Source organism: Bufo bufo, chromosome 6 (assembly GCF_905171765.1).
Source record: "Bufo bufo chromosome 6, aBufBuf1.1, whole genome shotgun sequence".
NCBI classification, from domain to species: domain Eukaryota; kingdom Metazoa; phylum Chordata; class Amphibia; order Anura; family Bufonidae; genus Bufo; species Bufo bufo.
Genome location: NC_053394.1, coordinates 304,408,916 through 304,425,204, shown reverse-complemented (window position 1 = coordinate 304,425,204; position 16,289 = coordinate 304,408,916). Strand labels below are relative to the sequence as shown.

General features: G+C 46.1%; 1 protein-coding gene across 1 annotated transcript in view; it reads right to left on the bottom strand.

Annotated features, from left to right (window-relative positions):
- FBXO47 (F-box protein 47) overlaps positions 1–16,289 on the bottom strand; it is a 181,036-nt gene that overhangs the window by 14,778 nt on the left and 149,969 nt on the right. The window contains exons 7-9 of the mRNA XM_040436628.1: positions 2,895–3,041; positions 910–1,052; positions 614–773 (exon numbers count right to left, since the gene is read on the bottom strand). Coding sequence (XP_040292562.1) covers positions 614–773; positions 910–1,052; positions 2,895–3,041 — 450 coding nt within the window. The remainder of the gene's footprint in view (positions 1–613; positions 774–909; positions 1,053–2,894; positions 3,042–16,289) is intronic.

Sequence of the window (16,289 nt, the reverse complement as noted above, 5' to 3'; positions counted from 1 at the left end):
TAATACTCACCTGTCTTCTGTGGATTTCGCCCTTAGCTGTCGTCCCAGCAGGGCCACCCAACGACCGCTGGCAGAAGGCATCAGGGGTCCGGGCAGTATAGGGCTGGTGAGTAGGTGGCCCTATTGCTGGTAGGAAGCAGGGGAGCGAGGCTGCCCTGATCCACTTGTCTTCTTGGGGGGGCAAGGCGGTGGGACAACTGACACCGGCTAGCCTCCCAGGGAGACAGAGACGCCATGCGAATCTGTGCCCCATGAACCTAATAAAATAAAAAATAAAATAAAAATTTCCAAAAGAGCCACCCTGCTAAGCAGGGAGGTCTGCCTCCTACAACACTAAGCTAAAAACTGAAATGCTCTCTCCAGGCTGGAGGGGGTATAGCCTGCAGGGGAGGAGCTAACAGTTTTCAGCCTAGTGTCGCCTCCTAGTGGCAGCAGCAAGCTATACCCATGGTCCTGTGTCCCCCAATGATATGAGCGAGAAATAAGGTTTCTATAATATTCTAGTCACGTATTTATGTGTAGTGCACCACTATTGGTCACAGAAGGCCACTTGGCTTGTGTATGAAAGGAGAAAGAACCTTGCAGAACAGAACAAGGGATTTTGCCCACTAACCTGAGATGACTGACTGCAGCAAATCCATGATAACGCGAGCAAAAGAGTTTTCCACATTCTGCAGGAAGGTTTTTCTCTCTTGTTGAGTGCTGAAAACTTTACAAATTCTCTGCATCATTTTCACGGCCCAATCCATGCAGTACAAATCCTTTTCACAAACCTGACTTGCATATAAAATAGAAATGGACTGAGAAAAAGCTGAACCTTTGCAGGAACATTTACTTTGCACGTCTGTGAACCCACATATCAAAAGAACAAACTACAGGGCACCTGTAACATGCATATTAAGCACTCACCAGCGCAAGAAAGACCACCATTCTGCCTAGGTCTGCTGTCCGTCCATTCACTGCTTTGCTGGCCATGAAGGTGAAACAGATACTGTTTCCACTTAAGATGAGAAGGCGGGCATTGTTTTCTAGTAGCCATTCATGAGGGACCACTGCCAAAAGAAGAAGACATTTCACTGACAATGAAAATTTGGCATTTAGTACACATATGCCGCCATATGGTACTCCGTATCACACTGTATGCCACAGATATTCTCTCTTTGAAGAAATAGTTCTATGTTAGAATGCCCCCATAAGTGCTTGCTCACAACGTTGTTCATTTCCGTTGTTCTGCTCCGATAGTCATCATCAAACAGATCCTAAAGCGTCAAACAGGCCCCTTTTCTTTAACGGGGCCACTGAGTTTTCATCATATTCCAGGACAAAATAGCATTGCAATTTATCTGACATGCCTATTTTAATAGCTACACATATTTTCCATGTAATAACAATTCTGCAGCCTCTATTCTTATGTCTCTATGTTGTGTCATTCCTTTATTATTTCACCTAGAAGTTATGAATGAATTGCTAGCAGTCTGCAGTAAGGGTACAGAGGGGTGGTAACCAGTTGGGGGGGTGTACTTGCACAGTCTGAAAATGGCAGCACTGATTGGATAGAGTGAGTCTGTGGAGATACACCCCCCCCCCAACTGGTTACCTCCCCTCTGTATCCTTACTGCAGACTACTATCAACTAATTCATAATTTCTAGCAGGAATAATACAGGGATGGCACAACATAGAGCCATAAGAATAGATGCTGCAGAATTGTCATTACATGGGTAATGTATGAAGCTATTAAAACAGACATGTCAAGAGCAGTGAAAGGTCCTCTTTAACACGTTCGCTAATGTAGATGTGAATGAGCCCTAATGTGGTATCTGATGGTAGATGGCAGTCCATATGCCTTTGTATGAAATCAGAGATTACAATAGCTAAGATTTATGTTAGTATACAGCATACTGACACTCAGAATCTGGTAATAGGCAGAAACAGTGAAGAGTAAAAGTCAATAGTAAAGTGGATACATTTCATGTATCATCTCTGCCTCCAGTATCTGGGACATTTAAAAAAAATACTAGAATAATCTATTCACAACAGTGTCAGGTATGTAAGGCTACTTTCACACTTGCGGCAGAGAGATCCGGCAAGCAGTTCCGTCGCCGGAACTGCCTGACGGATCAGGCAAAATGTATGCTAACTGATGGCATTAGTAAGACTGATCAGGATCCTGATCAGTCTTAAAAATGCCTGATCAGTCGAAAAAATGCATTGAAATGCCGGATCCGTCTTTCCGGTGTCATCCGGCAAAAACGGGTCCGGCATTTATTTTTTCACTTTTTTTCAGTCTGCGCATGCGCATACCGGAAGGACGGATCCGGCATTCCGGTATTCTGAATGCCGGATCCGGCACTAATACATTCCTATGGGAAAAAATGCCTGATCCGGCATTCAGGCAAGTCTTCAGTTTTTTTAGCCGGAGATAAAACCGTAGCATGCTACGGTTTTCTCTTTTGCCTGATCAGTCAAAACGACTGAACTGAAGACATCCTGATGCAAACTGAACGGATTACTCTCCATTCAGAATGCATGGGGACATACCTGATCAGTTCTTTTCCGGTATAGAGCCCCTGTGACGGAACTCTATGCCGGAAAAGAACAACGCAAGTGTGAAAGTAGCCTTAACATAGATAAATAATACAGCATTGTGCCTATATAAAATATTTGATTCTATCAGCTATATAATTTTATATTGTCCACTATATTGAATTCACATTACACCCCATATATTCTATACAGAAAAATATAAAAATCCCTGCAGCACTGCCACCTTCATCTTCTGGCAGACAATTGTGCAGCACGCGTCATATGCTATTGTGTATACATTTGATTTACTGCAGTTGTGCCAGACACAGACACATAAAATGTCTGCCCGATTGTGTGTACATTACATTACCTGACAGCTCATCCACCAGACTGATAACATCATCGGCCGTCCACTCTTTGGACTCTGTGTCATAAAGAAGTTTGATGGCGTCAGCTAGTCCCTTAAGACTGTTCTCATCAGCCAATCCTTCTGTCATCTTCAGCCATGATATATGTCCTAAATACATTAATCAAACGGAGTAAATGTAAGCAGTGACCAGATTTCTCAGAAAACACACACATATATATATGTAAAAGTGTGTGTGTTTCTTTATTTATATACAAAGATTTGTTTTTGGCAAAACAGATAAACAAGTTATTTTTTTTTACAGGCCATAGACAAAGATGTAGCCACGATACAAGCTTTTTTTTACATTTTATATGATGGTTGGAAAAGGCCATAGAGAAGAAGATGTTCCCTACAAAACATATTTTTGGTAATTGGAAGGGGCTGCCCCAGGAACTATGGTACAGCTGAGACTGCAATCTTTGCTCATCTTGCTACTTTCACACTAGCGTTTTTGCTGGATTTGGCAGGGTTCAGCAAAAACGCTTCCGTTACTGATAATATAACCATTTGCATTAGTTATGAACGGATCCGGTTGTATTATCTTTAACATGGCCAAGACGGATCCGTCATGAACTCCATTGAAAGTCAATGGAGGACGATCAGTTTTCTATTGTGTCAGAGAAAACGGATCCGTTCCCACTGACTTGCATTGTGGGTCATGACAGATCCATCTTGCTCGGCATCCCAGGACGGAAAGAAAACTGCAGCTTGCTGCGGTTTGCTCTCCAGTATGGGAACGCAACCAAACGGAACGGAATGCATTTTAGAGTATTCCGTTCTGTTCAGTTACGTTTTGTCCCCATTGACAATGAATGAGGACAAAATGGAAGCGTTTTTTTTACGGTATTAAGACCCAATGACGGATCTCAATACCGGAAAATAGAAACGCTAGTGTGAAAGTAGCCTTACTGACAGACACATTGAAGTACTTCCTAACCACCACTAGGTGGTGATAAAAGCATTGGTAAGAATAAAATGTGGTTTATAAGAGCCACATTGTCCAGAGCTAACATCTTTCAACAGATAAGAGTATCAGATGAGTGAAATACTCATAAGCAATAAACTATGTGACACAACAAAAGCCATAGGTATATTTTAAAGGGGTTTTCCGAGATATATACTGATGACCTAGCTTCTGGATAGGTCATCAGTATCTGATCGGTGGGGGTCCGACAACTGGGAACCTGCTGATCAGCTTTTTGAGAAGGCAGCAGCGCTTGCAACAGTTTTGCATCAGTCACGTGGCCTTGGCGGCTGCTCAGCCCCATTGAGGTGAATAGGGCTGAGCTGCGATACCAAGCACAGCCCTGTACGATGTACGGAGCAGTGCTTGGTGAGCAGGAGGAAGGCAGGAGCTCCTGCCGTCTTCAACAGCTGATCGGCTGGGGTCTTGGACCCCACTGATCAGATACTGATGACCTATCTTTCTGTCTACAGAGATGTGTGAGGGCTCATATTTTGCGGGACAATCTGTAGTTTTTGCAAATACTATTTTGGGGTGTGTATGACTTTTTGTTGAATATTTATTTTTGGAAGTGATTAAAAAAAAACGGTGAATCGGCCATTTCTTTCCGTTATGTCATTCACCATATGGGTTACTTTTTTTTATATTTTAATAGTACATTTTTGCATGCGGTGATGCCCATGATATTAATTTTTTGTTTATTTTTATTTTGGGAAAAGTGGGGTGATTAGAATTTTTATATATATATATATATATTTGTGTCCGTAAAGGTAGAAAGGTGAGGGCAGCACAGCTGTCTGTAAAGTGCAGTCGGAGTGCCAGTGGCTGTGGGGGCGATCCACCTCCAATGAAGATAAAATGAAAAAATTCCACAGCACATCCAAAGCGTAAAAAAGTAGAAAAAGGCTTTATTCACCAGACCCGCGACGTTTCGATCCGCTTTCTGGGATCTTTCTCAAGCAGTGACATAGTAAGTAGTGCATTGTGCATATTTATACAACTTTACATTGTTAGGTAGTCATCAGAACAATTACATTAATCAAATTCAATCATCTCCAAATATCAATTTAAAAACAATATCCATGTACTTATACAATCTCATTCCATGGTGAAATACAACATAGTGATGTGGTCACCAATGCCACTTCATAGAATCATCATTAGAATAATAAAAACATATCACCCTATCATAATTGTGATTACAAACACATGTGAAGGTCTTCATAATGACCAAAAGTGTACAGGTGTACCTTAAAATTATCATGATGAGGCAGGTCCTGGAGTGGGCGATGGTCCACATGGATCCCGGCGTACTGTTCATCGTAATGGGCATGTCAAAGGACCTTTCAGAACTTCCAGGTCATGTGATCGCGCACTAATCATTGTATTGTGCATGTCACAGGACCTTTCAGAGCCTCCAAGTCATGTGTTTGCGCGTCCGATCACGTGATCATAGATGTGGCCACGTCACCGAAACCCTTGCGATATCTCAAGCGTTCCACCAGACCGTGGAGCGCACGCCTAGCTGTAGTTGTCCTAGTAACCAATCACATAGGTTTGTAAAACGACAAGAGCACCACACAGTTAAATCCAGCGTCACACTGAGACCCACAATGACAGAGGTTAGGGTATCGGCACCGTGAGAATAGATCAGCAAGGAATTCGAGAGGTGCAAAGTGGTGACATATTGCACAATAGTATCATAGTATTGATAAGGGGATCTAGCACATATATAGCGGTAGTACCGCAAATCTCCAAAGTACATAAAATGATCACTCAATGTTATTATTATCCAAGTACCCCCTAGTCTTACGAGGAGTCCAACTGTGTGGCACGTGTTATTCACACATAACCACCAGTTAGAATGTCCCCTCTGTCAGCGAGCTGCCATTCCTGGACATCTAGCATGACAGGCAAGGGACCATCCTCTAGATTACAGGGGAGGATTAATTCAAAGGCAAGACCTATAGAGTCCCTAGTGTCACCAACCTCTCAAACTCATGCTAATTCAAATGATCTCCGAGTCCGAACATCCAACCGCAAAATGCAGATACTTTTTTTGGACACCCTCATAACCGTGAAAGATCATGTGCTGTCGACTGGTTTATATTGTAAGCCCACAGATCGGAATACACTACTAAGTTATAATAGTGCACACCCAAGGGCGATGATTAAATCTCTGCCCTTGAGCCAATTTCTTCGTGCAAAACGCATAGTAAGTAATGAGGATGAATTATCAGGTACATTGAATCGGATGACACAGGCCTTCATAGATAGAGATTTTCCTTCACCTCTATTGAATGAACATCTGACCACTATACAGGGGAAATCACGCACAGACCTCCTTAAAAAGAAAGGTAGGGTCAAGAAACACAACAATAGAATTCCCCTGGTCACTGTCTACACGGAGGACAGCGTACACATTAGACAGATTGTTTCTAGACACTGGCCCATTTTGAAAAGTGGACATGGGGAGATTGAAGAATTTTTTCTTCCTCCCCTCATGTCATACAAAAGAGCCAGAAATCTAAGGGATAAATTAATCCACACGGATATTGGCCCACAAAAAGAATCTGGCCAAACCTTTTTACGCTGCCCTAAACTGGGGAGCTTTCCCTGCTTAAACTGCGTAAATTGTCGCTACATGCAGAAAGGCAGTTTCTTCCTACATCCATTGACACAGAAAAAATATCACATTAAACACTACTTAACATGTGATTCTTCATTTGTTGTGTATGTACCTTGGTGCCCATGCCAGTTGCTATATGTTGGCGAGACTTCTCTGGATTTTAAAACCAGAATTAACCAACATAGATATACCATTCGGAAAAAACGTATGGACCTTCCAGTCCCAAAACATTTTACGGACATGGGCCATAAAGAACGAGATCTGAGATGTGTACTGATAGATAACGTCCCCACTCCTCGCAGCGGTGGAAATAGACACACACTACTTAAGAAATGTGAAATCCGTTGGATTACCAGACTAAACACATTAAGACCCCATGGGTTAAATGTGGACTATAAGCCCTGGCTATTGTCCTGAGTGGGCATTCTCGGGTTTTGCTTGCTGTTTTCCTCTTGAAAGTATGTTTGTTAGTGCCCCCTGTTTTACTAACAGGGTGATTTTACTTGTTTTTTCACCTTTGTTTCTTTTTTTTTTTTCACTTATTTCTAGAATCTTGATGAGGATTGGGCCTGCTTGTCAGGAGTGAGCGGTGGAATACTGGTCAACTGGATCAGGATGGTGCTTGAACATCTGTACTAATAAACTTATATTATGTGATTTTGCAATGCCCTTTTTGGTACTTTTTCATTTATTATGATATTTTTTACGTATATGCTTTAGCTCTGGGAGCTACTTTTACGCTATATGAGCTGTAATTTTGTCCTTATCTCCTTTACTAACCGCACATGATTTGACACACACAGCACTAGCATGGCGTTTTTTTCAGTGCTTTATACTGGTGATCTGCATATTGCGGTTGGATGTTCGGACTCGGAGATCATTTGAATTAGCATGAGTTTGAGAGGTTGTTGACACTAGGGACTCTATAGGTTTTGCCTTTGAATTAATCCTCCCCTGTAATCTAGAGGATGGTCCCTTGCCTGTCATGCTAGATGTCCAAGAATGGCAGCTCGCTGACAGAGGGGACATTCTAACTGGTGGTTATGTGTGAATAACACGTGCCACACAGTTGGACTCCTCGTAAGACTAGGGGGTACTTGGATAATAATAACATTGAGTGATCATTTTATGTACTTTGGAGATTTGCGGTACTACCGCTATATATGTGCTAGATCCCCTTATCAATACTATGATACTATTGTGCAATATGTCACCACTTTGCACCTCTCGAATTCCTTGCTGATCTATTCTCACGGTGCCGATACCCTAACCTCTGTCATTGCGGGTCTCAGTGTGACGCTGGATTTAGCTGTGTGGTGCTCTTGTTGTTTTACAAACCTATGCGATTGGTTACTAGGACAACTACAGCTAGGCGTGCGCTCCACGGTCTGGTGGAACGCTTGAGATATCGCAAGGGTTTCGGTGACGTGGCCACACCTATGATCACGTGATCGGACGCGCAAACACATGACTTGGAGGCTCTGAAAGGTCCTGTGACATGCACAATACAATGATTAGTGCGCGATCACATGACCTGGAAGTTCTGAAAGGTCCTTTGACATGCCCATTACGATGAACAGTACGCCGGGATCCATGTGGACCATCGCCCACTCCAGGACCTGCCTCATCATGATAATTTTAAGGTACACCTGTACACTTTTGGTCATTATGAAGACCTTCACATGTGTTTGTAATCACAATTATGATAGGGTGATATGTTTTTATTATTCTAATGATGATTCTATGAAGTGGCATTGGTGACCACATCACTATGTTGTATTTCACCATGGAATGAGATTGTATAAGTACATGGATATTGTTTTTAAATTGATATTTGGAGATGATTGAATTTGATTAATGTAATTGTTCTGATGACTACCTAACAATGTAAAGTTGTATAAATATGCACAATGCACTACTTACTATGTCACTGCTTGAGAAAGATCCCAGAAAGCGGATCGAAACGTCGCGGGTCTGGTGAATAAAGCCTTTTTCTACTTTTTTACGCTTTGGATGTGCTGTGGAATTTTTTCATTTTATCTTCATTGGAGGTGGATCGCCCCCACAGCCACTGGCACTCCGACTGCACTTTACAGACAGCTGTGCTGCCCACACCTTTCTACCTTTACGGACACAAATATATATATATATAAAAATTCTAATCACCCCACTTTTCCCAAAATAAAAATAAACAAAAAATTAATATCATGGGCATCACCGCATGCAAAAATGTACTATTAAAATATAAAAAAAAGTAACCCATACGGTGAATGACATAACGGAAAGAAATGGCCGATTCACCGTTTTTTTTTAATCACTTCCAAAAATAAATATTCAACAAAAAGTCATACACACCCCAAAATAGTATTTGCAAAAACTACAGATTGTCCCGCAAAATAAAGCCTTTTTCTACTTTTTTACGCTTTAGATGTGCTGTGGAATTTTTTCATTTTATTTGTGTCCGTAGCTACGGTCCGTAACACGAAGGGAAGGTACCCTAAGAATGGCTGATGTGTGCCCAGAGCCACGTCACGTGGGCAGGCCTAAAAGAGGGCCCACCCTAGGTAGAGTGAAAAAGGACAAAGAAAAAGGGTGGGGTGTAGAAACAGCGTACGTGCCGTGGAATGACAAGAGCAGGGTTTAAAAGGGGTGACCTCAGCCCCGCCCACAAATACAGGCTGCACGCAGCCTTAACTATTTGTGTCCGTAGCTACGGTCCGTAACGCGAAGGGAAGGGACCCTAACAATGGCTGATGTGTGCGCGGAGCCACGTCACGTGGGCAGGCCTAAAAGAGGGCCAAAAAGACACTAAGTAGGAGAAAAGCACAATTTAATATACATTACAAAGCCAAAGAACGGAAAACTTCATGGGTTTCCGATTGCGGATCTGGAATGTACCGGGAAAAACAGGCAGATCTCCACCTGCCCATATGACGTATGACATGCGGAAGTGTCTTGTGTTTGGAGGCTGCAGATGCCGCTCCGATGCGGAAAGAATGTCCGGTTATCGTTTTGGGGTCCACACCCAACCCCGCGACCAGGGATCTGATGTGAGTCACGAACTGCAGCGTGGATAGGGGTTTCCCTTGGAACGGAAGTAAAGGTGATTCAGGGTCTGGAGTTAGTATAGTGTTCAAGAGATGTCTGAGCACATAACCCGGACACCAAGCGTTCTTGGTTTCAAAAAAGCAAATCTGTGTGCTTAATACAAGGTGATCCTGGTTCCAGGACAGTTGTTTTCTCTTCAGGAATGTAGCCCTTGGGGAATTAACGGAGAATTCTCCCAGGCGCAGGAAGCCGTAGAAACTCAAATACAGTGCGGTTTTGATGACCAGACTGAAGGAAGGGCCAAAAGGATTTCCATCTAGGATTGCTGATAGTTGTCTGAAAAGTTTGCCGGAGACCGGCCGTCGGGAATGGGTCGTGTCCCTACTGCTCTTGCTCCTGAGCATGGCTTTGACGGCTTGAGACGTGAACGCAGAGCGATGTTCCGGATTCTGCAATACTAAGAAATGCTGCGCCCCGGCAAGGTACAAGCGGATGGTGTTGGGTGCCAGTTTAAGATTGACATGACAATAAGCCATGAAAGCCATGATATAGGACGTGAATGCTGTATCCCCCTGGGGATGATCCATGGCGAATTTTGAAAAAAGATTCCAACCGGTGCGATAATTGCGGGCCGTGTTGACAGAGAGGGATCGGTGCATGAGGTCCCTGGCTGTTGCCAGCAGTGACCTTAATTCGACATTAGGTCGCTGAATCTGGGAATCCGTGCCCCGGTCTGGTCGGCTTCTGGATATACCTGAAAAAACGTGTGAAAATTGAAGCGAGACAATACATCGGCCGCAGTGTTACTAGCACCCGAAATGTGTGAACATGAAAAGTGAAAGTTGTTTATCATGGACAGCCAGACCAGCTTGCGCAGAAGGGACATGATTTTTGAAGACTTGGCTCGACCCTTAGTAATGATGTCCACCAAGTCTTGACTGTCCGATATGAACATGACACTGGAATTGGCCCATAGGTGACCCCAGGTCGCGGCCGCTGCCACGATAGGATAAAATTCCAGAAACGGAGAAGAACTGAGGGCCTGAGGGTCTGTACTGATCTGAGGCGGCCAAGGTCCAGCTAACCAGTGGCTCCCGAAGATTGCCGCGAATCCACGGGAAGCCGCGGCATCGGAAAACACAGTGGCTGAAGACTGGGTCCAGGATGGGACGAACAGACTTACCCCGTTCCATGCTGAAAGGAAGTCGTTCCACATGCGTAAATCTGCTATGGCTGCCCTGTCTAAGTGAACAATGCTATCTGGCTCTGGGGCTGCTGGGAGGAGCGAGAGCAGATGCAAAATGAAGGCCCTACCCTGGGGCATCACCCTCAATGCGAAATTGAATCTACCCAGAAGGGACTGTAGCTCTACTTTGGTCAACTGGGAAGATGCTAATGCCCCGGAAACGACTTCACGAATTTGTGGCAACTTATCTTCCGGTAGCCGAGCTTCCATCCTGCCGAAATCCAGGATTATGCCCAGGAAGGTGATGGAGGTGGCAGGACCTGTCGTCTTGCCCTGCGATATGGGAATGTGTAAGGAGGAAAAAAGTTCCAGGAGGGAGTGAAGACCTGACGGATGGCATTGTGGTTGTTCTATGAGGAGAAAGTCGTCCAGGTAGTGGATGACCGATGGAGTACTGCCGTATTGGATCAGAATCCAATGTAAGGCCTGAGCCAGTTGGTCAAACAACCATGGGCTGCTTTTTGAGCCGAATGCCAGACAATTGGCAAAATAATACCTGCCATCCCACTGTATGCTGTAGTATTCCCATAAATGTGGTGCGATTGGCAGTAGCTTAAACGCGTCTGCGATGTCGGTTTTAGATAACCAGGCGCCTCTCCCAGCCCTGAGAATAAGAGCAATGGCCTCATCAATGGACGCATACCTCATGGAAAATTCTTCAGATGGAATTAATGAATTGATACTAGGGATGACGGAATCATGAGGGGCAGAGAGGTCATAAATCAAACGCTTTTTATTAGATTCTTTTTTGGATACAACTCCTATGGGGCTGATCCGCCAACGAGAAAATGGAATCTGATTGAATGGGCCCAGAAGGAACCCTTTCGTGACCTCCGAGTTCAGGAGCTCCTGAACAGCGGCGGGTTCAGACCTGGCCGACTGAAGATTGTCGCACTCCCAATTAGAGTGGGGAAGCGCCACCATCCCAGTGTCAAAGCCAAAGGAGAGCCCGGAAATCAAGAAATCCACAAATCCCGGAACCGGATGTTCCCGCAACAAAAAAGCCAGGAGACCAATATTACAGTCGGCTAGTCACGCCTGTTTGGAAAATCTTTTCGGACACGTGGACCTGGGGTGAGCCCTGAAGCAAGTAGTGCAGATGTGCAGGGCCCTGCAGCCACTAAAGAGACAAGTGCCAAAGTTGAAGTTATTACAGACTTGGCTGTTGCCAAGATAGACAATGGATCTTCCTAACTTGTCTGTGGAGGAGGGGCTGCGTGAGACCCCGGAGGGGCCGGGGGTGGCCCTATCTGGTTGGGCAGCGGCTGCTTGGGGACACCACTCAGTGGAATGGAAGATTGACTGGCAAGTCGAACAGGAGGGAGCCCGGAGGTCGGCAAAATAACCCCATATCAAGAGTGGCCCAGTTAGTGGTAAACTGAAATTGAGCCAGCGCAGCGGCGGCCTTGGCTGAGAAGGAGCGGTGGTAATCATAGAAGGCCGTGCCGCCGTACTTGTGCCCAAGATCAGTGATCCTGTACAGATATGTATCCATCTCCTCCCTCCGCAACGGGTAGGCGGAGCAGATCACGTCCCTATACAGGCTAAAGGCCAAAACGAATTCCGGGACGGATAGCTTGCGGTTAAGTCGGGCATCCTTGGCCCTGAGAACAACCGAGACTTCCCCGCAATCAAAGGTCTTATTGTCGGCAGCATCATGCGATGCTATAAGGATGGAAGCCAGGTTGACATCCTTTCCTGCCAAGATGAATTTTTTGATATTGTCAGGCACGAAGTGTGCTGGGGCGATCACTGGAACTACCGGAGCCGTACCTGGTGCCGGTAGCTGATACAATGAGGGTTCGGTGAGTGGAACCCCCGCCCGGGGTGTCGTGTGGGTTCTGCATTCCAAGTTCACCACCCTGGCCCTGATGTCAGCCACGGATGAGGCGAGGGAATCCATGGTGGCCTGCAACTGCACCAGAGACTGCTGAATGGATGGGGACGAATCTTCCCCTTCTGAAGGACCGGGTTCCGACATTAACAGCCTGAATAGCTCGGCTTTTCTTGCGGACTCTGGATGCCTGATGCACCTTCTGTTCAACTCCGCTACGAGCCTTGGTACAGTCCATCTCCTGAGGGATTCTGGCCCGCCTTGGCCAAAGACCGAAGTACCTGGGAGGGACAACGCGTCGTTCACGTCCGACACCTGAGACATGGCTTGGAAGACCTTGTGGTCACCTTACGTTGGAGCTGAAAATAAAGACAAACATGGCAGCTGGAGAGGTCGCGTGGACCGTGTTCTGCACTCACTAAGCCCATGAGCAATCGTAATTGAGAACATACCTGTGGCTATGGACCCGAAACCCTGGCCTTACAGCTTGAGGCTTGACAGATGAGACCCGATTCGCCCTGGGGACTGGAAATGTTAGGAACCGACGTGAGTGCGTTATGTGGGGCAGGATTAACAAAGAACCAGTTGTGGCGCCGAAGGACGAGGGGATGGTTGCATCGACGTGCTGGTTTGCACTGAGAAGCAGAAGTGACGCTTGGATGCGTAGGGCAGGAAACTAATAGAGGCTCTCGTGAGCCGAGCGGATACACAGCCAGGGAGGAAAGGAAGGTGCAGAAGAGCGACTAGGGTGCAAGGAGGAGGAGACACAGTCGCAGCAGCGAGAAAGAGACCTAAACGCTTCAGGCCGAGTAGAGAAGGTTGACCTGAACGCTTCAGGCTAAGGATGTGAGCTACATCACCTGAACGCTTCAAGCTAAAGGATAGCAACGTCACCTGAACGCTTCAGGCTAAGAAGAACAGGGAAGACACCTGAACGCTTCAGACTAAGACGGACAAGGAAGACACCTGAACGCTTCAGGCTAAGAAGGACAGGGAAGACACCTGAACGCTTCAGGCTAAGAAGGACAGATACGACACCTGAACGCCTCAGGCAAGGGAGACAACAGTGAGACCTGAACGCTTCAGGCCAAGAACCATAGGAACCCGTACGCCCTGTGCAGTAAAGGAGAAAGAGTGAGACCTGAACGCCTCAGGTTGGAACCAGGCAACTGTGAATTTTTTTTTTTTTTTTAAATTTAAAACAGAGGCCTGACCCGTGAGCCATAGTGCAGTAGTGGAAGAAAGAAGTGCAGAGGACCAGAAGGCTTCAATTGTGGTGGATAGCTTGTCACCCAGGAACCTTAGTGTAGCGGGTGGAACTGGAGGAATGCGGAGTGCAGCGCTGAAATCAGCGCTAGAATGCCTACCTGAGAAGACACCCAGGCCTAAGTAATCCACTTGGTTGACTGACAGGAACCCTCAGAAGAGCCTGCGGGAAAAAAAGTCGTTTTTTTTTTTTTAACCATGTAATAGGCGTACGAATCCAATCCCAAAACCTAAACCTGAGATGTCAGAAGGTCAAACACGACAGAAGCCATGAACGCTAAGAGGAACCTGAGGAAGAACACAATTATGAGCTTTTAATCTTAACTGAGAGCGAGGCTCGCCGGGCAAGGTCAGATATGGAGCCCTACAATGGCGGAGTATCATAGCTGGGAAAATATGCAGAAACAGTGTGAGTTACACGATGCTGAATGGCCCAGTGCCAATTGCACTATACCAGGACCTACTGGCCACACGGCTGCGCTGGAATATGTGGCTGGCAGGAACAGTAATGGCCTCCAGGACCAACTTGTCAGTGTCTGTGTAGAAGCAGATATCTGTGGATGCTTGTTTTTTTTTTTTTACACTAAACTTGATGACAAAGACAATATCCCTTTTACAGAGGCAATTTGTGCCTGCTGCTGCTCCGCTATCCAGGGTGGGCACAGATTTCACAGTATTACACCGCCTCTATAGTCTGCCCAAAAGGCATGCACACATGAACTCCCTGGCCCTTAACCACCTCCGGACCGTCTAACGCAGGATCGCGTTCCGGAGGTGGCAGCCCTGCGCAGAGTCACGCATATATGCGTCATCTCGCGAGACGCGAGATTTCCTGTGAACGCGCGCACGCAGGCGCGCGCGCTCACAGGAACGGAAGGTAAGAGAGTTGATCTCCAGCCTGCCAGCGGTGATCGTTCGCTGGCAGGCTGGAGATGTGTTTTTTTTAACCCCTAACAGGTATATTAGACGCTGTTTTGATAACAGCGTCTAATATACCTGCTACCTGGTCCTCTGGTGGTCCCCTTTGTTTGGATCGACCACCAGAGGACACAGGTAGCTCAGTAAAGTAGCACCAAGCACCACTACACTACACCCCCCCCGTCACTTATTAACCCCTTATTAGCCCCTGATCACCCCATATAGACTCCATGATCACCCCCCTGTCATTGATTACCCCCCTGTCATTGATCAACCCCCTGTAAAGCTCCATTCAGACGTCCGCATGATTTTTACGGATCCACTGATAGATGGATCGGATCCGCAAAACGCATCCGGACGTCTGAATGAAGCCTTACAGGGGCGTGATCAATGACTGTGGTGATCACCCCATATAGACTCCCTGATCACCCCCCTGTCATTGATTACCCCCGTCATTGATTACCCCCCTGTAAAGCTCCATTCAGACGTCCGCATGATTTTTACGGATCCACTGATAGATGGATCGGATCCGCAAAACGCATCCGGACGTCTGAATGAAGCCTTACAGGGGCATGATCAATGACTGTGGTGATCACCCCATATAGACTCCCTGATCACCCCCCTGTAAAGCTCCATTCAGATGTCCGCATGATTTTTACGGATGCACTGATAGATGGATCGGATCCGCAAAACGCATCCGGACGTCTGAATGAAGCCTTACAGGGGCATGATCAATGACTGTGGTGATCACCCCATATAGACTCCCTGATCACCCCCCTGTAAAGCTCCATTCAGATGTCCGCATGATTTTTACGGATGCACTGATAGATGGATCGGATCCGCAAAACGCATCCGGACGTCTGAATGAAGCCTTACAGGGGCATGATCAATGACTGTGGTGATCACCCCATATAGACTCCCTGATCACCCCCCTGTAAAGCTCCATTCAGATGTCCGCATGATTTTTACGGATGCACTGATAGATGGATCGGATCCGCAAAACGCATCCGGACGTCTGAATGAAGCCTTACAGGGGCATGATCAATGACTGTGGTGATCACCCCATATAGACTCCCTGATCACCCCCCTGTAAAGCTCCATTCAGATGTCCGCATGATTTTTACGGATGCACTGATAGATGGATCGGAGCCGCAAAACGCATCCGGACGTCTGAATGAAGCCTTACAGGGGCATGATCAATGACTGTGGTGATCACCCCATATAGACTCCCTGATCACCCCCCTGTCATTGATTACCCCCCTGTCATTGATTACCCCCCTGTAAAGCTCCATTCAGATGTCCGCATGATTTTTACGGATGCACTGATAGATGGATCGGATCCGCAAAACGCATCCGGACGTCTGAATGAAGCCTTACAGGGGCATGATCAATGACTGTGGTGATCACCCCATATAGACTCCCTGATTACCCCCCTGTCATTGATTACCCCC